The sequence below is a fragment of the Sinocyclocheilus rhinocerous genome, unplaced genomic scaffold, assembly GCF_001515625.1.
Source record: "Sinocyclocheilus rhinocerous isolate Xijiao unplaced genomic scaffold, SAMN03320098_v1.1 scaffold1386, whole genome shotgun sequence".
NCBI lineage: Eukaryota > Metazoa > Chordata > Actinopteri > Cypriniformes > Cyprinidae > Sinocyclocheilus > Sinocyclocheilus rhinocerous.
Window position 1 is genome coordinate 297860 of NW_015660628.1, and position 23905 is coordinate 321764.

At 33.3% G+C, this 23905-nt stretch overlaps 1 protein-coding gene across 1 annotated transcript in view; it reads left to right on the forward strand.

Annotated features, from left to right (window-relative positions):
- The window catches only part of LOC107725343 (receptor tyrosine-protein kinase erbB-4-like), a 170597-nt gene that overhangs the window by 119456 nt on the left and 27236 nt on the right, over positions 1-23905 (forward strand). Inside the window, exons 4-19 of the mRNA XM_016534581.1 lie at positions 6697-6831; positions 7419-7484; positions 7548-7558; positions 9192-9333; positions 9519-9632; positions 11558-11684; positions 11813-11886; positions 12530-12620; positions 14146-14345; positions 16560-16692; positions 17767-17860; positions 18979-19133; positions 19897-19941; positions 20308-20440; positions 22978-23100; positions 23196-23294. Coding sequence (XP_016390067.1) covers positions 6697-6831; positions 7419-7484; positions 7548-7558; positions 9192-9333; positions 9519-9632; positions 11558-11684; positions 11813-11886; positions 12530-12620; positions 14146-14345; positions 16560-16692; positions 17767-17860; positions 18979-19133; positions 19897-19941; positions 20308-20440; positions 22978-23100; positions 23196-23294 — 1742 coding nt within the window. The remainder of the gene's footprint in view (positions 1-6696; positions 6832-7418; positions 7485-7547; positions 7559-9191; positions 9334-9518; positions 9633-11557; positions 11685-11812; positions 11887-12529; positions 12621-14145; positions 14346-16559; positions 16693-17766; positions 17861-18978; positions 19134-19896; positions 19942-20307; positions 20441-22977; positions 23101-23195; positions 23295-23905) is intronic.

Consider the following 23905-nt stretch of genomic DNA (forward strand, 5'->3'; position numbering starts at 1 on the left):
TTTTTTTTTTTAAATGTATGAAAGATCTATAACATGCATTTGGAATTGGGGTAAATTTTCATTTCATGACATTGTTTAAGCGAATGAGGTTCAGTGTTTTTCCACAGTGGATTTCAATTGTATGCAAACAATAAAAACAAAAACAAACAAACAAATAAATAAATAAATAGTATTAATATTAATAGAACTGTCTAACTAGTTGGGTAGAATTATAACAGTCATTGATCTGGGTAGGTAAATGAATCAAAACAGAAGGAGAAAGGAAAATGCATTAGTGTGGCATTAACATTTTTGTTCTCTTTTTAATCAAACATTTTACAATAAACAGCCACCATTTTGGTCTTTAGCTGCTGTCTTAGCATAGCTATACTGTGCCTAGCCGAAATAAGACGCGAACAAACAGTAGATTAGCTTTCTAAAGCTGTCACCCCTCACCCTAAAGAATGATAGTTATAAGTGCTTTGGTTTTATTTCCAAAGCTATTGTAATAGCATAACTTCTTGAATTTGAAATTATGTTAGCAAATTCTGTTTTTCCAACCATCAGTCAAGAACAAAGTGGGGACAGGAAGAGCGCTTTGTGGGTAATAATTGGTTTGCCTCTGAATCTCTCAAAAAACAAAGCCTGTTCATTGCAGCTGAATGTGATTAAAACGGCTCTCCGAGGACTTCCTGCAGTGGGGATATAAAGAGATCTCCTGACTCAATTCTGGTGGCAAATTGCGTTCTGGGTGTTCCTTCTCTCAGCGGCCTTCCTTGTTCTTTTTATGCCCAATGCAAAGCTCCACCATTAACTATTTAACTCATCGTCCCTGTGGAGTGCAGTCAGAGCATTTCATGTCAAACATAATTGCAAGAAAGTTCATGAAGTAATCTGAGGTCTGTTAATATTAGGCATTTTTGGCATCAGCAATTTGTGTTTGTCAAGCGAAGAGGTAATTGCAATAGACTGCCATTATTTTGGGTCGTTTGGGTGCTTGAGATTTGTTAAGGTCACCTTTGTTCTGTTCTGTTGTAAATAATCCCCTCTACTTTCTTAAAATTAATAGAATGAGCAAGTCTTATATGGCCACCCACTGCCCGTTAACAGACTTTCTAATGTGTACTGCACACAAAAATGGCAAGAGCTAGTTGAAGATTGGCATTTCCAATCTGAAAAGCTTCAGGGGGTAGGGATGCGCCAGTCTTTGTGGAAACTAGGAGTTGTATTTGTGAAATACCAGGTTGACAACGAGTTGCTGGATTTACTGGATTCAGATCTTTCCAAGATACTTATTTGAGACACCAGTAAGAAATAAAATTGATGGCCAAGATCAGTCTGTGTATAATCTGTACATACACTGTTACTTTTGGGCAGACATAAATTGTAATTAAATTTCAGTTTCAATTTGTTTGACATTTTACACTACTGTTTAAAACAATAGTTCAGGGTCGGAAAGATCTTGTAATGTTTTTGAAAGAAGCCTCTTATGCTCACCAAGGCTGAAGTTTAGACTAAAAATAAAAGCAGTACAATTTTTAAATATTAATATTATTTAATATTATTTATTAATATGATTACAATGTTTTCCATTTTAATACATTTTAAAATGCAATTTATCTCTGTGATGATAAAGCTGAATTTTCAGCATCATTACTCCAGTCTTCATTATCACATGATTTTCATAAATCATTCTGATATGCTGATTTGGTGTTCAAGAAACATTTCTTCTTACAATAAATGTTTGAAACAATTGTGATGCTTAATATTTTTGTAGAAAGTAGTTTTTTGTAACATTGTAAATGTCTTTACTATCATTTTGATAATTTTAATGCATCCTAGCTGAATATATATATATATATATATATATATTTTCTTATTTTTTCCCCTTTAAAACCTTCTGTAAACTAAGATGATATGCAATAATGCTGCAACCTAGTGTGGTCATGTATTAATTCACTGAGGAACATATCTGCATACTGCAGTGCTTCCTAATGTACCGTAATCTACTGTGACAACAACTAATTGCGTATTCCATGAGGTTGCCAGTTTGTTTTACCAAAGGGGTTTGTGTGTTAGTGGTTTGACATTGAGAAATGTCTTATTGGATACTGTGAGACTAAATGCCTGCATTGTAAGTGTAAGTCAGTTTGCTTTGAACTCTTTAGGGACTCCGTAATCGAGATGACATTCATTGTATCAAACTGTATGTTGCGTAATGGATAAAGCAAGCCACCCCATGTCCCGCATTCATTATCAGCACAATGCAATTCGCTGGAGAGCTGCAGTGTCAATGTCCCAGTTGATCTTTGTCTTCTCTTTGTGAGGGGACCCGGTTTCAAAGGTACCTGCTCGTGAGATCAAATCCACCTTTCACCAAACATGAAAAGAATAGGTGAGAAATGTGAGGTGCACCTGCGAGCTCGGTGTTGCAGAATGGTCTGTGAGGTTTCAGCCGTATCATGGCTCCACCAACCCTCCCAGCCTGGCCTCCTGAGACCCTGCTGCTGGCTGTGATTTCTGGGACGCTCTGCTATCTCCACCAGCCAAACTCTCCTCCCTGTGTGGCTGAATAATGAGACGCATCGTGAATGTGGACGGGTGGAGGGCGGAGGCGACAGAGGGCCGTGGATCATGATGCTAGTCTGAAGAGGATATTAGTGGAAGTGGCACTAAGTGACGGCAAGATGGAACTGGAAATTTCATTAGCATTTATTTTATATAAATAGTGTGACTCGGCACATCTCTCATTTTAATAGAGCCGTGTTTTCTTCAGCAACCATTTCAGGCTCTATGGATGTTAGGGAAATGTAATAAGGAGTTGCAAAGTGACTTGATGATATTGGCAAGTCAGTCAAGCACTCTAAAGTAGTGCTTCTTAATGTTTTTGTCTCAAAGTCCCCCAGTTGTCCAAAACAATATTCAAAGGCTCTCCAATATAGGCTATTTCTGGCGTGTCTTTTGTAATTATGACAAAGTTGATTGTTTTATATCTCTTTTTAAAAAATAAACTGGAGGTATAGCTATATTAAATTAATTAACCACAATTCATTGTGTGATTTCAGAAGTTTTAAGAACTGTTACTGATGGGTAAAACACAACATTAAAAAAATAAAATAAAATAAAATAAAATAAAATAAGAAATAGGATTTTTATTAGTATTTTTAATAAATTATTTAATTATTTAATATTCAATTATATATTTGCATTGCATTATGTGGAATAATTTAAGTTTATGTTTTGATTTTGTTTTTTTAGAGTTTTAATTTAGAGTTAGAGTTTTTACAAAAATATTAATAATAGTTATATTATTAGTAATTTAATTATTTTTAGTCATCTTGAGGCCTCTGTGGAAGTTTTTCTGAGGCCCCAACTCAGAATATTAGAATTATTTCTAAATGATCATGTGACACTGAAGACTGGAATAACGATGCTGAAAATGCAGCTTTGCATCACAGGAATAAATTACATTTTAAATATGTTAAAAGAGAAAATTAAATTGCACCAAATTGTAGCGATATTTCACAATATTACTGTTTTGACTTGATATTATGTTCAGAGAAATGTGAGTTTGGTGAGAATACAATACTTTTTTTCAAAAATATTTCAAAATACCAACCCAAACTTTTGAACTGTAATGTATTTCATAGTACTATAGTATTGTCATCTGATACCATTACTGGACCATGGCACTCCAGCCGTACTTGTTTGCAAACGATAAACAGTATAATTATATGCCATTTATCATCTGTTTGGTCCAAAAAAAGTATAAATTAAAACTTTTAATGTGTGTGCTATTCCAACATGCTGCTCATCTTATTGAATTACCACCATTTGCAAAACTTGGATTTACAGTAGATGCATTTTCCATAATGAGCTCCACATGTTGTTGTATGTTTTGATTTATGGCCTATGATTTATTTGACCATTTGCTCCAAGTTTTCATGCCAGCAAAAACTCTGGGAGATACTGAGCTGCCAGTCGAAAAAAGACAGCAAAAACAAAGCAAAGCAATCTTTTAGAAAGTTTTAACAGCTGTTATTTATTTATTTATTTATTTATTTATTTTTGCCTTGCATATTATTTCAGTTATCAGGACAATGCATCACATTTGTCACACTGATTCATTGTGAAAAAATAGCATTTAAGATGGCTGAAATTTAATCAGGAGGCTTCAACACAATTACGGATATCCACGAGGAGGCCCTCCTCCACACAGTATGCGCTCTCAGATACGCTCACATTCGTCATGCAAAACAATCTCTCCGCTGCTGTCAAAGAAACTAATGGAAAACACTGGCATTTCTTTTAGAGTTTTATGTAGTGACAAATTTTCGCTCTTTTAGCCAAAGAAGGATACTTTCTGTTAAAATGAGGGTAAACTGGATTTATTGTTTATAGTCTGTACAATCTATCAAACAATGCTTAGGTTTTCACACTCTGTGCATACATTATGAACAAACAGTGGGGTCAGTAAATCAAAAGTATATATATATATATATATATATTTGCATCCAGGAGGGAAAACAATCCTGTCCATTTGCTTAGAAAGTTAATAGCAAAGGTCTTTCAGATCTGAGGTACAATTCATTTTTGTGCAGGATGAGTTGTGTGCCACAGTTTAAAGGCATCATTATTTTTTTAACTTTACATTTTTTAAAGTTTATTTTTTATGTTTGTTTTTTTACTATTAAATGGTTAATTCACCTTGAAATGAAAATTCTGTCATCATTTACTCACCCTCAAATTGTTCCAAAATATCAATGATGTTATGTCAAAAAGACCAAGAAAAAAAAAATCTTTCCCTCGACACTCGATGAGTCCTTTTAATTTACAGTAGCTCTCATTGTCAAACAGGAGATTTGTCTCTGTACTTTAACTTTCTAAGTTGAGCTCAGCTGTCTATTATTAATACACATGATACCGCTTCAGTTTGTACTAAAAGATATTTGTCTGGTTTCAAGGAAACCAGTATGACTGCTAATAGTGTATTTCTGTTAGTTTAACACGCAAGGTCTCTGTGCTGAATTCGAAGATAACAGAATCTAAAATATTAATAAGTAGTATTGAGTATTGCGATTTAGTTTTTTCACCTGACAGACCATATAATGAGCAAAAAACCCAAAAATGTAGAATGAAAAAAGGAGCCCGTGCCAAAAAGAGACTAGAATATCGTAGAAAATTGCTAGTGTGTGTTGGCTTGGATGAGCACCAGGTCTGATTTCCTTCCAGACTCATTCATTGTGTTTGGAAAGCACAGTACAATACGATCAGCCAACCATGCAAGGTGTCTGATACACCTTTTCACACTCTCAGAAGGGAGCCTGGCACCAGAGAGACAGATATGGACCACAGACTGATCTTGATAAAGACTGAAAAGAGTTTATGGTCATTTACAGATAGAGGACGTCAAAATGAGATGCCAAAAACAGATTTTTATTCGTAATCATTGCAATTACACACTGAGAATGAGACGGATAAATTGAACTGTCTGGCCACTTATCTCTGCTCGTCAAACCCGCACATGCTCACCACAACCAGCGTGATGCTTTGCACCCATCTAAATGCTTCATGGAACCCTGAGAGACACTTTTCAGGATAACAGAAACTTTTGAGATTAGAAATGTATGCTGCTTATGGAGAAAAGCTGGAATCAATGTCAGTATCAGTATGGATGGCTTCCATTATAATCGCTTTGCCAGCATATGAATGTTGTACACATAGACAATACGGTTGTGTTTATGCCAGTGTTATTTTAGTATTATTTTATACGGTTACAGTATTTCTTAATATTTTGAGCTGGCTTTTATTTTTGTATTTTTAGTTTTCATTTTATTTTTAATAACATTTTTAGTAAATTGTTGTTTTAAATGTCAGTATGGTAAAAAAATAGTATCATGTTTATGTTATTTTATAATTATTTACTATATAATATTATAGTGTTTTTTTATATTTTAAGTTAGCTTTTATTTTTGTATTTTTAGTTTTTGTTTTAATTTTAGTGTAAGTTTTAGCAATTTTGTAATGTGCTTTTTATATTTTTTTGCAAATATTTCTATTTAGCTTTTTATTTTTTATTTTAGTTTTGCTAATTCTATTACTTAAATACTTTTAGTTTAATAATATTAAACTATTACTTAAGTACTTTAGTAGTTTGACTCAGCTAACATTTTTTGTTCAGTTAACACAATTGTAATTCAGGCAGCATTGTTTTTTTCTGTTTTTCAGTTGTTGTTGTTGTTTTTTTTCAGTTCAAGTTTTTCATATTTAGTGCTGTCAAACGATTAATCGTGATAAATCACATCCAAAATAAAACTTTTTGTTTACATAATATATGTGTGTGCTGTGTGTGTGTGTGTATATTTATGTACATAATAAATATACACAGCAACACACACACATATATAAAACATTTTTTAATAGTTTTAGTTTTAGCTAACAAATATAAAGATGTTTTATATCTGTGCCTAATAATTTCTCATCTACTGCTACTGTCAAACTGGACACTTAAGTGACACTTTATATATTTTATAACATTTATATATTGTTTATAAATAATATCAAAACAAGTGCCATTTATTTTTAGAGGAAAAATAGCACAAGCACAAGCATAATACTTATATGTCCAAATACATTTTGGAGCCACTGTATTTGAGTGTTGATCCTTCAGCTAATATTCTTATTTTAACAAGCTAATATCTTGATGTTTTGAACCAGAAATCCTGAATGGAGGTGTGTATGTGGATCAGAACAAGTTCTTGTGTCACGCTGACACCGTCCACTGGAATGACATCATCAAGAACCCACGTTCTGAACTTCTGGTGGTTCCTTCCAACAACAGTGGCAACTCGTGTGAGTACTTTATTAAGCAGATTTGACCAAGTTTTTAATTATCCTGTTATACCTGTTTGTATTTATTTATTTTTTATTTTTTTAATTATGTGAAATACTGTTCTTCACATCAGAAGATACATTTCATGGCCTTTTTGCAAAATGATTAAAAACTTGTGAAGTTATTAAAATGATTAAAATCTATATATATATTCAAAGACCCTGAAGATGGAGCAGGTGGCTTTTCTATTTTTCTCTTTTCTGCTTGTGGAACTGTATCGGTTAATGTTCCATTAATTTATTCTGTGAATGCTAAGGTTCTTCAAACTCAATTCAAAAACCATTACATCTACAATAGGGAACTACTCTGTGCAGAGCAAGAAAAGAAAGAAACTGCCTGTCAGTAATACAATTCTAAGGCTGAGTGAATACATTTTACTACCAGTAGAATACGAGATGTGGCATAAATGTTACAGAAAAATACAAAATCTGGTGTCTGAACTATTTCTAAGTGATCTTTGTTGATACATTTGAATGGATAATTTCAGTTCTGTTATTTATATTGAGCACAAAATGTCATGGTTGATTATTCTGGCTTCTTTCCGCAGGCAGACGGTGTCACAGATCTTGTAATGGACGTTGCTGGGGTCACCAGGAAGACCAGTGCCAAAGCTGTGAGTTTTAATTCATCTTTCTACATATACAATATACCACAACTTTATTATTGTCTATTCCAGTTTTAAGCTCTGTAATAGCCCGTCATCTTAGATGTTCTTCTTAAAATTAAAAATTTAAATTTAGGGGGAATACAATTAAATGTATCATAAGTCCATATGAATGCATTGTAAATATACAGTGGCTTTGTGTGTCAAACAGACTCAAATATAAGTCACCCTTTTTTTGTTGAACTATCTAGAACAAACAATTGAGATCACACTTACATTTTGTTCTTGATCAAAGTATTAGTTAATGTTCAATAATATTTTGAACATTAAGAAGCACTTTTGAATGCTACTTGTATAGTATGCTTATTTGATAGTTGTTCCAGACAGATTTTCATATTTGATTGTATGCGGCAACAGAATGTGATTTCTGTCGCATATGTAATCAGAGTTTCATCAGAAGTAAACAGACATTTATTATTTTTTCTTTCTTTTTCATTGTTTCTCAATGTGCTTCTGAAGTTAAGGATTTTCATTTCTGACACCATTTCTAATAAAAGGCAAAAGTCTGCTGTCTGGTATTGTCAGTTTGAGCCTCTGGGCCGGTAGCTGTGATAATTAACTGGTAGGAGGGTTATCAGAGTATATCTACTGACTGTAACCTGCTGGTGATACAGCCCATAGTGTGGGTGGTAATTAGAGCAAAATAAAAGAGTGAAAGAAAGAAGGACAGAGAGAGACAGTGATCATAATCTCTTCTTGAGCTCTGGCCGTCAGAGCGATGCACTTTAACTCCATGAGACATTTGAGACCGCTGGAGACGGCATGAAATATTTCAAGTCATGGACTGTCTGATGAGACAGAGTGACAAACTTGTTATTTGACAGTGTCTGTTTTGATTTTGCACACTGCTTCACTTAACTAATTTAGCTGTTGAAAAGAGTGCATTTGTATGCAGGCTGAATAGCCGTATATCAACCAAACATCTAACTCAAGCATGACATTATCTTCTAGAAACTGTTAATTGCAGATATTTGGCGTTGAATTAAAATAAATAATTATTTTGTATGTTGAATCAGGAACTGCCATTATTTGAATGAATGAAGACAAATAAAGAATTTGCCCACCATATTAGCACATACAGTATTTATTGGTACTTGGTATAGAATGTTTTTTTTTTTTTCTGTGAATAAACTATTTTTTTTCTTTCTTTCTCTCTCCATCTATATTCATTTTGCACACTGCTTCACTTAACTAATTTAGCTGTTGAAAAGAGTGCATTTGTATGCAGGCTGAATAGCCGTATATCAACCAAACATCTAACTCAAGCATGACATTATCTTCTAGAAACTGTTAATTGCAGATATTTGGCAGATATCATGTCCGCCTTGCCAAATTGTGTCAGTTCCAACATCTACAAAGATTTATTTATTTATTTATTTATTTATTTATTTATTTATTTATTTATTTATTTATTTATTTATTTATTTATTTATCGTATGTCAACATCTTCCTGTATTTATACCTCATTCTGCATGATTTTAAAGTGTACTAGAGGTATTGACAAATGCCTGCTCACTTCATTTTTAAAGTAGTTTCATGGTGATGTTGTGCTGTAATGTGTGTTGAAAACACTGAAAGCTCTGCAGAGGCGTTTCTCCATTATAGTCATGTTTTGTTGATCGACCACATAATTACATGACTGTTTTTTGTTCTCAGGCTTGTACCAACTTTAATGACAGTGGGGCCTGTGTGACACAATGTCCTCAGCCATTCGTCTACAATCCAACAACCTTCCAGCTCGAGCACAATCCCAACGCCAAATACACCTATGGAGCTTTCTGTGTCAAGAAATGCCCACGTAAGTAAGGTTTCTTGGCGAACAATATTACTAATTTAACAAACAATCACTTTCTCATGGTCACTACTCTTAAAAAAAAAAAAAAGGATTGTTAGCCTCAAATTCCAATTTGAGAAATGTTCTTTCCCCACCTCAGACTATCATTGCACAGCTAATACTCAAATATTCTGTTGTCGGGATCTCAGATAACTTTGTGGTGGATCACAACTCTTGTGTCAGAGCCTGTCCGAGCAACAAGATGGAGGTGGAGGAAAATCACACCAAGATGTGCATCCCATGCACTGACATCTGTCCGAAAGGTCAGTGATATTCGCAAAGGTTGTTTAGTTCTCTTATTGACTTTAGTGGGATGATGATACATAGATCCAGAAAGTCTCTTTAAGTTCACTTGGCAGCCATGCAGGTAATGGTACATTTTCCTTCTTTAGTGTAAATAATACTTCATAATGTGCACTATCATTCAGGATTTTTAATGCTGTTGAAAGAAGTATATTATACTCAACAAGGCTGCATTAATTTGATCAAAAAATGCAGTAAAAGTGTAATATTGTCAATTATTATTACAATTTAAAAATACTGTTTTCTATTTTTATATGTATAAAAATTTAATTTTTCCTGTGATGCAAAGCTGATTTTTCAGCATCATTACTCCAGTCTTCAGTGTCACATGATCCTTCAGAAATCATAATATGCTGATTTGATGATCAACACACATCACAGAAGTGCTGCTTCATATTTTTGTGAAAACTGTGATACAGTACTTTTTTTCAGGATTCTTTGATGAATAGAAAGTTCAGCAGTTATTTGAAATAGAAAACTTTTGTAACATTATAATTGTCTTTACTGTTACTTCTGATCAACTTAATGCATCCTTGCTGAATATAAAAGGATTGATTGATTGATTGATTGATTGATTGATTTTTTTAAAGGATATATACTGTATAAAAGGAAATGAAATGTGTATTTTTCAGACTGATCCAGCTAATGCATATTCACATTTGAGAGTAAACAAAGATGATCAAAAAAGCAGTTGACTATTTAACTAAAAGTCAGGACTTTTATTCCTACATCCACCAAATTAAGCATTATGCTTTCTCCCATTAATTTTCCTTTCATTAGTTCCATCTACCCTTCTTAGACTGTCTCTGAAATGAAAAGACCAGCATATTTTGTGTTTTGGATGCTGGTGTTCTGGTGTCTCAAACAGACTTCTTAGCCATGTTAACCAACAAAAGACTACCTTGATCATCCAGAAATACCATTCTAGTCTATTAATAAACCAGCACTAACCAGCCATGAAAAATTATTGCTAGTTCCAGATAGTCTAAAGAGCAGAGGAATCGTATACCTGCAGTGCATGTAAAACTGTAAAGTATGTAAAGAGTAAACACGTTATTGGTCTCCTCTGTCATGATTGCAACAAACGTTTATTTTTCATTAGAGATTAATGAGGGATGACCACAAAATAAGCAGAAGTGATAATGGGCCCAGGCACCAAACTGGGTCATATTAGTCAATCTCAATATGACTCGCATTTGATCATAATTAGGCTCATAATGAGGGGGAAATTGACTCGCTTGATGTTTGAATAACTCTTTTTCTTCAGTGAAATATGATCAAGCCAGTTTTTCAGCTCATTTTACAATGTATGTCAACATGTCTTTGAGAATCTGTTAAAGGGGACATCGGATGAAATTGTCAAATTTTTTAGCTTTTTTTTTTTTTTTTTTTTTTGCATTTAGTCTCTGACGTGTCTGCCAGCTTAGAAAAGCTGAAAAGAAAATACGCAGCAAATTTGTTATGGGTTGTTTTAGTCTGAAACTGCTGTTTCAATTTGCAGCCGGTTTCTACGTAGATTGCTAGCTATTTGAATAAGACCACTTTCGAGCCATATATGGAGTCCGAGGCAGAAATTCATCCGTCTTGTTTTTTTTTTATTATGTCTGTTTTGTTTTATTATTTATTTGTTTTTGTTTCCAATTTAGTTGTAATACTTCAACTTCAACTTTAGTTAATTTCCAAGGCAACATTTGTCCTTCTAATATTTATCTTTGATTTTATTTCAGTTTTATTTCAATTAATGGAAATTAGTATTAGTTTTTAGTTTTAGTCAACATTAACAACACCTGAGAATAACCTTTCAGAATTATTAAACCAAGTGTTTGACCTCAGTTTTGTTGTATAAATGATAAATGTTGATAGATTGGTTGTTTGTGGTGTTCAGTGTGTGATGGTATAGGTACCGGCAGTCTTCAAACAGCTCAAACTGTAGATTCCAGCAACATTGAGAAGTTTGTCAATTGCACCAAAATCAATGGCAACCTCATCTTCCTCATCACAGGCATTAAAGGGTGAGTCCAGTCTATTTATCTGTTTGTGGCCTATATATCCTTAAAGCTTTGTCTAGTATATACATCCCATACATGGTCTAACTTATATAACCCTTTTTCTGTTTTGTTTTGTGTTTTATTTTTAACAGGGACATGTTTCATGGCATAAAAGCTCTGGACCCTGATCGGCTAAATGTATTCCGCACCGTCAGAGAGATCACAGGTGAGCATATCCATCACATGACAGCCCATTAAACCTGTGTAGCCTTGCGTAAAACCATCAACTTTCTTTATTTCTTCATACATTAACTTTTATCCTTTGAGTTGGGAAATATTCTATGTCACAAAACCTTATGTTTATGCGGTACACAATATTTATTTGTTTATAAAGCCTCAAAGGAATGAACTATGACTCATGCTAAAAGCCTTTTGTCACTTTCAACTTATTCTTATGATTGTGCCAAATAGCTAATGGAGTGAAGCAGCAAAGCAACGTTTTCAAAATGAAACTCAGAAACTGCTCTCTTGTGCGCCATTGGTGTGCCCTCAGTTTAGACACATTTCACCCAATACAAGACAACAAACTGGTAATTAAAACAATGTGCATCTGAAGAAATGATACTTTGTGGTAATGGAACTCGTTCTTTTAATTAGCGCAATCATTTCCCTTAATATACTTTCATTTCAATGTAATGGGGTCGTTTTATACTGTCTGACAGGCTGTAAATAATATCGCACTCACTGGACCTGTGGCGATACCCCGAGCCGATGTCTGCTGTCATAGAAACAAACTTGTTTGTTTATTTGTTTTATTCTCAGGGTATTTAAAAGCATGGATATTTTTTATTTGTTCTGTGTTTTCATAGGTTTCTTGAACATTCAGTCTTGGCCGGAAAACATGACAGATCTTGGCGTTTTCTCGAACCTTGCCACCATTGGAGGACGCTCTCTTTATAGGTAAATTATCACAAAATTGTAGTTGAAAGTCATCATCATCATCATCACCAGATTCACAACAGTTGTGTACATTCAATCATTTGTTCATACCTTTGGTTTTAATGTTGATAAATCCTAATAAGGAGTTAAAAATTAGCATGATGTTTATGATTGTACACAACTGATAGCTATTGAAAATAGTCAATTAAAATATCGCCCCACTTTATATTAAGTGGCCTTAACTACTATGTACTTACGTTTAAATTAATAATTTAATACAATGCACTTATTGTGTACATACATGTTTTCACATTGTACTTATATTTTAAAAATACCTGTATGTAATTACATCTGTAATTAATTTCTCTAATTCCATTTATAATTACACTGTTGACCCATCACTTACACCTTAACCCACCCTTAAACCTACCCATACCACCAAACCTGTCCTTAACCTTACCTGTATCCCACTTCAATTGCAGCAAAAGTGTTTTGCAATACAATATGAACACAATAAGTCCATGTACTTATTTTTTAATGTAGGTACATAGTAATTAAGACCACTTAATATAAAGTGGGACCAATTATATTATTTAATAAATGTTCAAAATATTTTATGTTTCACTGTGATTGTTTATAAAAAAGTATTATTATTATTATTATTATTATTGTTGTTGTTGTTGTTGTTGTTGTTTTAATCATTTCAGTGAATTAAATTAGCTATTATTATTATTGCTATAATTGCTGATGTTGTTGTATTTGTATGATATTTTGTAATTAAATTTGATATTATTATTATCATCATCATCATCATCATCATCACTTTAATGAATTACATTTTAAATGATTATTAATTAAATTATGTACTATTACTACTACTACTACTATTATTTTAATAATTTTAATTAAATTAGATAATATTAACAACAACAACAACAACAACAACAGTAACAATAATGACAACAACAACAACAACAATAATGATGATGATGATGATGATGATGATGATAATAATAATAATAATAATAATAAAAGTGTTTACTATATTTAATTAAATGTTAGAAAATTATTTCAGAACATTGTGTCAGTTATGTGGCTGAACTATAGGTGGATTGATGATACCCATGAGTAAAGCCTGTTTCCCTCATCCAACTCACAAAACTATGTCCAAAACTCACTGCTGGACTAGTTTAGTGAAATCTAATAGGCCTTTGTACTTTCAGAGGATTGGCAAATGTGTGTTGTTGTCCCAAGTGTACTTTCCCTGTCCAATTTTGGGTTGAATCTTTTCACAGATTTGCTCATACTTTAAATGATTTAAATATTCTTTTAGTAATATATTCAGAAATGTCCTCATTAACTACTTCTAAGAATTCCCTTGTTTCATATTAGATCCAAGTGAAACATGTTCACTCCCTGCAGATGTGACACTCAAAATAGTTCCTGTAGCATTGTTGCCATTTATCAGAGACATCTTCAATTATATCCTGCATTAATGTGAAGAAAAGTGAAGCTGAATTAGCTGTCTGCGTCTTTGTTTTCTCAGTGGTATTTCTCTGCTGATCCTGAAGCAGCGCTGGATCTTTTCGCTCAAGTTCCAGTCTCTGAAAGAGATCAGCGCCGGTAACGTCTACATGACCAACAACAGCCAGCTCTGCTTCTACAACACAGTGAACTGGACCAGTCTGTTCCGCACCAGCACCCAGAGAGCTCTGATCAAGAACAACAGGGACCCCAGAGAGTGTAGTGAGTGTCGTTCAATCTCAGCTCTCATATACACCTCCATCTGTTCAGTAACTGTGATTTCCTCTAAATAAGATGTCATGTTTGAAGCAAGAATAAAAAACTTGGCATCCTATAGTGATACATTTGCTTGAAAAGCTTCCATATCAGACTTGCGAGTCTCTAAATAGCCTTTAATTAGACTGAAAATTGAGGATCAGATTCTGTAATTTAGTTACTAGAAGTACAACAAATGTAATTGCATGTTATGATGTCTTATTAAATTTGTTATTGATATAAGGGAACAGAGAATCATACACTTGTAGTTCTGCTCAAGCCACAAGGAAATACAATATTACTTTATATTGTTATTCATTATTGCCATGTTGTTTTATTTTTTCCCCCGTGTGCTTGTAATTTTAGTCAAGTGTTTTTGCTCCAAAAAATGCAGTTCTATTTTACATGACCATTATAAAACAGGTGGTTTTGCTATTGTAACTCATTATGTTATAGTATATTTATTAGAGTTAAGCTAATAACATCACATATAGTTTAATATTGATTTTTTAACGTATTACAACTTATTTAATATTGAATTTGGTTGAATATTGACTTTACATAAATGTGTTATGTGAGTGATCATACAGTATGTACATTCTTTAGATAAGACTTATATGTACCACATACAGTATAGTAAATATAATTGATATACACTATACAGTTTTGGATCAGTAAACATTTTTTGAAGGAATTAATACTCCTCAAGGATGCATTATATTGATCAGAAATGACAGTAAAGACATTTGTAATGTTACAAAACATTTCTATTTCAAATGCTGTTCTTTTGAACTTTTTTATTAATCAAAATAATAATAAAAAAAAAGCAGAACAACCGTTTAATAATAAGAAGAAATGTTTCTTGAGCAGCAAATCAGAAGGATCATGTGACACTGACGATTGGAGTAATGATGCTGAAAATTCAGCTTTGCCATCACAAGAATAAATGATATTTTACAATACATTAAATGGAAAACAGTTATTTTAAATTGTAATATTTTTTCACAATATTACGGTATTTTTCATCAAGTAAATGCAGCATTGATACACGTACGAAAAAAAACTCAATATTTTCACTACTGTAGTACAAAAATGTGCCTTTTTATCATATACAGACCCATGAAGTTTGAATATTTGGACAAATGTCTATGCCACAAATTAAGTCTATCTTTAAAAATAGCCTAAAACTGGAATTAGGCCACTGAAGTAAGATGCAACTTGTGAAAGTTAAACTTGTCGGGCTAATGAAGATGTTAACAGACGGAGAGCCATTTCCAGTGCACACCGCCAAGCTGGATGTAATTAGTGTGATAATAAGTCTGTAACGTGAGGGATCAATGGCTCTGTTAGCCGACTCATTCATTAGCCTCTTTTCCACATCATCGATCAAAGCGGACTGAACTACACAACTGACCAACAGCCCAGACAGATGCCCACAGTGTGTTTATCCATGAAGAACAATGCTTTTGCAAACCCTATTGAGGAGCAAGGATCTATGTCTTATGTGGCTGGGGAATTTGAAATGTAGACTGTATATAAAGTACAGTGACACTGTCACACAAGTACCAACAAAATGATAAACTTATTAGGCTAAACATTGATACGATATTTCATCATTTATTAAAGACTATTGACATGGCATTTAAACGATCCCCCTTCAGTGATTCAAAGTAGAGCACATTTATTTATGCACAAATTAAAAAAAAATTTCATGCAGTTTGAATACAAATATAATTATTTTTAATATAACAATATAATTAAATATAATTATATTTTTGAACGGTAACTTTTGAACATTAATGATCGATTGGTTGATTGATTGATTGATGCGGTACCTGCTCTCTAAATATCAACTTGAAACATGCACATTTCACTTTAATAAATACACTATTTACTTCTTACAAAAACATTACCTGTCAATAATTAATGGTTTTAATTAGTAGTAATAGAAATAAAGTAATAGCTATTGTAACTAATAGCTAAAAATAGTACCCTTTTAAAGCATGTCAAGAAACCTGACAAGCTTTCTGAAGGTAATTTGAGTAATAAATATTTCATGAATATCATCAATTCACAGCCATATTTGTGGGTTGGAGACATCTAAGTTCAGAATGAATGAACTGATTGCAGTGTTTTCTTTGTTTCTGTTCATGTGCATCTGTGTCTGTGTATTTTTTCCAGCTAAAGAGCAGATGGTTTGTGATCCGTTGTGTTCGGAGGAAGGATGCTGGGGTCCTGGTCCAGACCAGTGTCTCTCGTGCAAATACTTCAGCCGAGGAAAGACATGTGTCAAGTCCTGCAACTTATATTATGGGTGAGTACTGTATGTGTGCAAACAAATCATTTGTGGTGTCACTATGCTCATGTATAGAACTTGTTTTTTCTTCAAAGTTTTATTTAAAATAAATAAATGCATAAATAAAAATAAATAAATAAATAAAATCTTATACTACTTTAGCTTGCTGTTGCCTTAATATGAATGTGTTTTTCAAATGCAGATTTGTTCAGACGGGCCGCTGGCTCCAAAGATATATCTGTAGTATGACTATCATGATCAGACTATCAAGATCAAGGGATCAAAATGCTTTTAATGCTATTTATAACTCAAAGGAATAGACCGACTCTCTTGCTTTTCTGGCAGGCTGAAAAAAAAATAACATGGAGACATGGAAACAGGCTTTGAAAAGAACAGGCAAAATGTCCAATGCTAGGCTTTTGTTTGCAAATGTGTTTGTGGCATTCAAGATTGAGTTAAGAATTTAAGAAATACTTGTGTGATGAAAATATAGCTTGTATTCATCGCGCGTTTTAATTATACAGAACCTCTAATGTCAGCTCTAACATTTTTAATAAAGAAAAAATGTTCTCTAAATAAATACAAAAATGAAATGGTAATAATTTTAATTCAGGATTACAAAGAGCAAAACATTAGAGCAAAACATTTCTGATCTTATGTATACAGTTAGGGAACCATGCATTTTTTTTTTTTTGAGTCTTCATACCGTTGGCACTCATTCACTGGAGGTTTGTTTTCGTTACATCTTAGATACTGCTTTCAGGACTTCATCGATAAGCTTTCGTTCTTTGCTCATTGGAAACTCTTTTTGAATACTCTCAATGAAACTATCGACAGCAGAAACAAATGAGAGTAGTTATTGACAGCTCCTTAAGCTGTTTCCACTTGTATTGCTTTTCTTATAAGTCTGTTTAGTTAATTGACCTAGATTTGGATTTAAGCAGCTCCTGGTCACTGAGTATGATGGCCTTCAATGTCATGCAAACCGTGCATATTTGTCAAACAGTGCATTTTGCTATATACTTGTTTTTGTAGAATGTACTACAGTATACAATAGTTGGCTCATAACACATTGTGCTCTATCTGTTCTAGGGATGTTCGAGAGTACACCAATGGCTCAGTTTGTGTTGAGTGTGACAGCCAGTGTGAAAAAGCTGGAGAGAAAAGTTTGACCTGCCATGGTCCGGTACGAGCCTAAAAGCCATCTGAGACTATATTAGTTACTGGATTTTGTTTTTGCTTTAATTAAAACTTGACAACCTTGACATCAAACAACAGAAAAAGCATCCTCATCTCATCATAGCTCCAGTCTGCATATAGTGTGAAACAGAGTGGTATTGATTAGAAACAAATTAAGCTATCCACTTGCAGTCTCAAAATTAAATCCTGTCTGTAGCCTCATTCAGAATGTATCGTCAGACCATATTAGATGATGCAAGTCTTGGCTAACCATGCTGTATCATGCAGTTGCATATTATTGATGCAAAGAGGTTGTTTATTAGTGGTGCTTGCCTTTAATATATATGTTATACTTACATTGGGACAAATAATTAAACTGTGGTGCATAACATGTCCCAAATACATCTGTGGTATTAATATCTAAATTATATGAATGTTACTTTATTTTATTTTAATTTTTGATCAAATAAATGCAGACTTGGTGAGCATAAGAGACAAAAAAAAAAACATTAAAAAATCATAGCAACCCCAAACCTTTGAACGGCAATGCACAGTGGAAAAAAAAAGGATCTGACTATCTAAAGACCTGAAAGTCCTTTAGAACTTCAAAATATTTGCAGAACAACTGTTTTCAATATAATATGAAATAATAAGGTAATAAGATTTATTTATTTATTTAAAAAAATAAATAAAACAAAGCATATTAGAATGATTTCTGAAGGATCATGTAACACTAAAGACTGAAGTAATGATGCTGAAAATTCAGCTTTGTCTTCACAGGAATAAATTACATTTTAAAATATATTAAAGTAAAAAACAGTTATTTGAATGAATATCAACATTTCCAAAAAAATAAAAAAATAAAAAATAACTTTTTAGAGGTAATAATATATATATTATTATGTGGAAAAAAAAAGGATCTGACTATCTAAAGACCTGAAAGTCCTTTAGAACTTCAAAATATTTTGTTTTTGTGGTTGAATGTGTTAGGAAAAGTCAAAATGATATTACACGACTGTGTTTGTTTCATTAAATGTTTCCTTTCCCCTTTTAAAAAAATGTTTCAATCTCTTAAGACACTTTTCATTTCCTAATCTTACATCTTTCTCGCGTCTCCCATTACAGGGTCCAGATCACTGTGTGAAGTGCTTGCATCTCAAAGATGGACCCAACTGTGTGGAGAAATGCCCTGATGGTCTGCAGGGAGCAAACAGCTTCATCTTCAAATATGCTGAGACCAACAATGAGTGCCATCCCTGCCACCCCAACTGCACCCAGGGGTATGACTGTTTGCTTGTGTTTGCACTTGAATCTATTTGTAAGCTTCTTTCCTTCCTTTAACTGCATCAAGCACAATATGCCCAGAGCACTAACCTAATTGCCCATGCGGGTAATGCCGTCGTGGTTACCGCATTCAGTTTGACGCATGGGCCTGGGGGATTTGAGAGCAGAAAAAAACAGGTTCCTGAATTCCTAGATCAGTGGTTCACAACTGGTTTTGCTGGAAACTGGAAATTTATAGGAGTTACATGAATAGCCTGAACCCAATAATATGCAAAATTATTAACATGTATTTAGTGTTTAATTTGTAATAGTCACGTTAAGGGTTCCATGCCCTTATTGGCTGATAATTCTCTGCTCAAAACTTTTTTTTTTTTTTTTTTTACCTGGATTGGTGAATCCCACAAAAAACATGTCCAGGTCACATGTCAAATCAAAGCAAAATATAAGAAATTATATTTTGCATGATGAAAATAAAGGCAATTTTTTTTTTTATTGTAACATTTTCATGATAGTTAAGCACATTTTCTCTTACATTAACATAACTGTAATGTATCATATATTAGTTAGATTATCATTGTTATTTATAATTTTTTTAGGCTACTCATTTTGTTCTTTTTTTATCTGGATAAATTTAGGACAGTATTAGAAATGGCACCATGGTGAATAGTACTTGAATAATACTGGTAAAATCTACCAGTCTGTTGCAATGTAACTCAAGTATATTAATTATAAATTGTTATATAATTTTCTGTGTTGCAGTTGTACTGGACCCAGAGTACAAGATTGCATTGGCATGTTGGACAGGTAAGATATTTCACAAGTGCAGCTTTGACCAAGGACAAATTACAATAAAAAAAGCAAATAAAAATATTTGATGCACAGAAATAATATTTGAAAAAAATATTAAATTAAATTAAATTTGTGTTTTTTTTTACATTTTTAAAAATAAATTAAAATAATGCACTAATAAAATAGCAAATAAAAATATTTGATGCACAGAAATAATATTTGAAAAAAATATTAAATTAAATTAAATTAAATTTGTGTTTTTTTTACATTTTTAAAAATAAATTAAAATAATGCACTAATAAAATAAAAATCGTAGGGAGGGGTTTGTGCTTAGCTGGTTTACGGAAAAAGCAACTTGTTTATTGTCCTATGATCTTTCAGGACTCCTCTGATTGCAGCTGGGTTAATTGGGGGTCTCTTTGTGATGGTCATCATAGCTCTGGGTGTGGCCGTTTACATCCGTCGAAAGAGCATTAAGAAAAAGAGAGCTTTACGTCGTTTCCTGGAGACTGAGGTGAGAGTGGCCTGTTCTCATATAAGTTTGCTTAAAGGGGTCATATGATGTTGCTAAAAAGAACATTATTTTGTGTATTTGGTGTAATGAAATGTGTTTATGCGGTTTAAGGTTAATGAGCCGTTTTAGGTAGGCGTGGCTGACTCTTAACTTTTATAAAGAATATCTCTTTGGATTTGAGACTTTAGTCTTTGCAACTTTACAGATCTTCTTTATGCACCAAGAGCTTGTAACACTCCAAAGAGAAATGAAAAATTGAAATCGCATCATATGACCCCTTTAAATCAGTAAGCACTGACAAGAAGAGAAACATTCCATACATTATGCATCATATCTTGTGTCTCTTCTGTCTGTCACATTAAATCAAAATCCTTCCCTGTCCACAGCTTTTTCATTCGTTTCGTTTCGTTTCTTGGTGAGCTGCATGCTTAAAAATTCCCCAGCACACAGCCCATAAAGTATTCAGCGGAGGGCCTTCCTTAAATGCGTGGCAGGTTTGTTGAGTTAATGCACAGCCCTGTTGCCCTGAATGACTGTGCAGCCTATTAAAAAACATGGCCTGTCTATACTGGTTTGGATAATTTTCAGGTGGAGCATCAGTGTTATAGACAGCTGTCAGCCTGAGAAGATGCCCTGTATCCAAAACCTGACAGAGACACTCACGCACTAGAATCCTGAAATCCGTTTTAGCAAACCTGAGGCCTCTGTTCAAATAGAAAGTGGTGTGTTTCTGCCAAGAAGAAGATAAGGCGAGGTCTAGACCCCACCCAGTGTCTAAAAAAAAACTAAACAAAAAAAAACATGCATCTGTCGAATGTTTGCTGATTTCCTCTGAAAATGTTAAAATAGATGTTGTTTTAAAAATATAGCTACAGATCAGTTTTCCATTAAAGAATTAATAAAAGGTGCACAACAAAATAAAATCTGCACATTTCTGCTTTAAACTCTTTTGAATTCCTCTCCCTACGCACTTCCATTGTATGTGCATTACTCTTTTGTTGCTTAAATGGAGGGAAGTGTTGAAATTCTGTTGATAAAGTTATGCTGAACCTGAAACATTCCTTTACTTCAGCTAAGATGAAAGCTTTTTTAGCTATATTAATGTGCTCATATACTGTACTTTTACAGTGGGAAAAATAAATATATTTTTTTGTTTGACAGATGTTTCTCTTTCAGCACCACATCTGGACAGCTCCCTCTAACGCACAGTCTGAATGCTGGGTTTCAGCACCACATAGATGGACAGCTCCACATTGTGTGTTCAGTCTGTACTTTCATAAAACAAAGTGGCAGCCCTCCAGTCTGTGCTGTGATTGGTCACATAAAGTAACAGTTAGCCCCTGAATAATGGAAAACCAAATTTACATTGTTAAACATTAAAATGTCACTATAAAAATGTATTTTCCATTACCTAAGATTGAAAGTGCTGACCCAAATTTACACATTTATAGATTGTTAAAATGTCACTATAAAAATGTATTTTCCATTACCTAAGATTGAAAGTGCTGAGCGGACTGTTTGTATAGGGTGTGCTGGGAGATTCCTCCTTCTTTCACATAAATAAGAACAGTGCATCCAGGGACTAAATATCATTATGCTGGGAGATTCCTCCTTCTTTCACATAAATAAGAACAGTGCATCCAGGGACTAAATATCATTATTTTAGCTGCTGTCAAGGGTTTAATTTCTCAATTCAGAAACACAATAACCATGTTGTCATTTAGCAAATACATTTTCAAAGCACTTTATTTGGTGCACTTAACAACAGGGACAATTCCCCTGGAGAAACCTGGTGTTAAAGGAATAGTTCACACCAAATATAATCATTCATTCAACTCCTTAATTGTTCCAAATCCATACAACTTTATTTGTTTGTGGAACACACAAGTTTAGCAGAATGTTCACACTGCATGTCTTTTATGTTTTCACTTTTTTTTTCCTTTTATATATATTTTTGATTTTATTTTATTACTTTTATTTTATTTTATTTTTATATTATTTTATTTGATTGTATTTTTTATTCAATGATGGTATAGCTTATGGATTAAACTTTAAGGGCTCTGGAGAGTGATAAATGTGAATAATAAATGTGAAGTCTGTTTATTATGAACTAGGGATGCACCGATACCACTTTTTCCAGTACTCGCCCGATACCGATACTTTTATTTTTGGTACTTGAACACATGCCACTAAACAAGTCTGCCACACTCACACACACACACGTTTTTTTTCTCCAGCTCCAGCCCTAATGAAACTACAAATGCCACTTTATATTTAGCAATTATGTCTCTGTACATCCTTTTCAACCTTACCTCTTCTCTACCCCTCTCATCTTCACTTGGTTCCCTTCACAACTGTTTACTCTTTAAATATCTAGTAACATCTTTCTTTTCCCTCCTGAGATCTAATGGCTACTGCATAAACAAACTTAATACCGAAAATATGGTTAAGTGTAACTTCTAAGAGCTTGTTTTGGAGCTCTATGTTTTTGTGGGTTCAGTAGTTGTGACTGATCTAAGACTTGGTTGTTTAAGCAGTTGGTGGAGCCGTTGACACCCAGTGGTACAGCACCAAACCAAGCTCAGCTGCGAATATTGAAGGAAACTGAGCTCAAGAGAGTCAAGATTCTGGGAACTGGAGCCTTTGGCATGGTCTATAAGGTAGCACTTCTACGTTTAATGTGTGTACCTGTCAGAATTTGTTGTTTTATATGATTTGAAGGGTTGTTGACTGATTCTTATATCTTCTTTATAAGGGAATCTGGGTTCCAGAAGGAGAAACTGTGAAGATTCCTGTGGCTATAAAGATACTCAATGAAAGTACAGGACCTAAAGCCAATGTGGAGTTTATGGATGTGAGTTAACTACTTTGATCTTAATAATACCACTATAAAGGGTTGTTTGAATGTCAATTCAGCTATTAAGGTAGACATAACATCAAACGTGATCCCATTTACTTTCTTTCCTGGTCTTAATATTGCATAATATTGTGCACATTATTCTAATAAAAAGTTTATCCTAGTTAAATAAGAAATGTAGTTTCCTTACATTACCATTCAAAAAGAATATTTTTTGAAATAAATAAATATTTTTTTTCAGCAAGGAGGCATTCAATTAATATTAATATTACAGAGGATTTGTTTCAAATAAATGCTGTTCTTTTGAACTTTGTATTCATCGAGGAATCCTGAAAATAAGTATCACAGCTTCCACAAAAATTGATAATAAATTTTTCTTGTGCACCAAATCAGCATATTAGAATGATTTCTGAAGGATCATGTGACACTGAAGATTGAAAATTCAGCTTTGATCACAGTAATAAATCATATTTAAAAAAATATTAAAATAGAAAAGAGTTATTTTAAAATGTAATATGCCACAATATTACTTATTGGATTTATTGGATTATTGATTTAATGAGCTAATTATTGATGAGCTTTTGTGAGCATTAGAGTTTTTTTTCTTT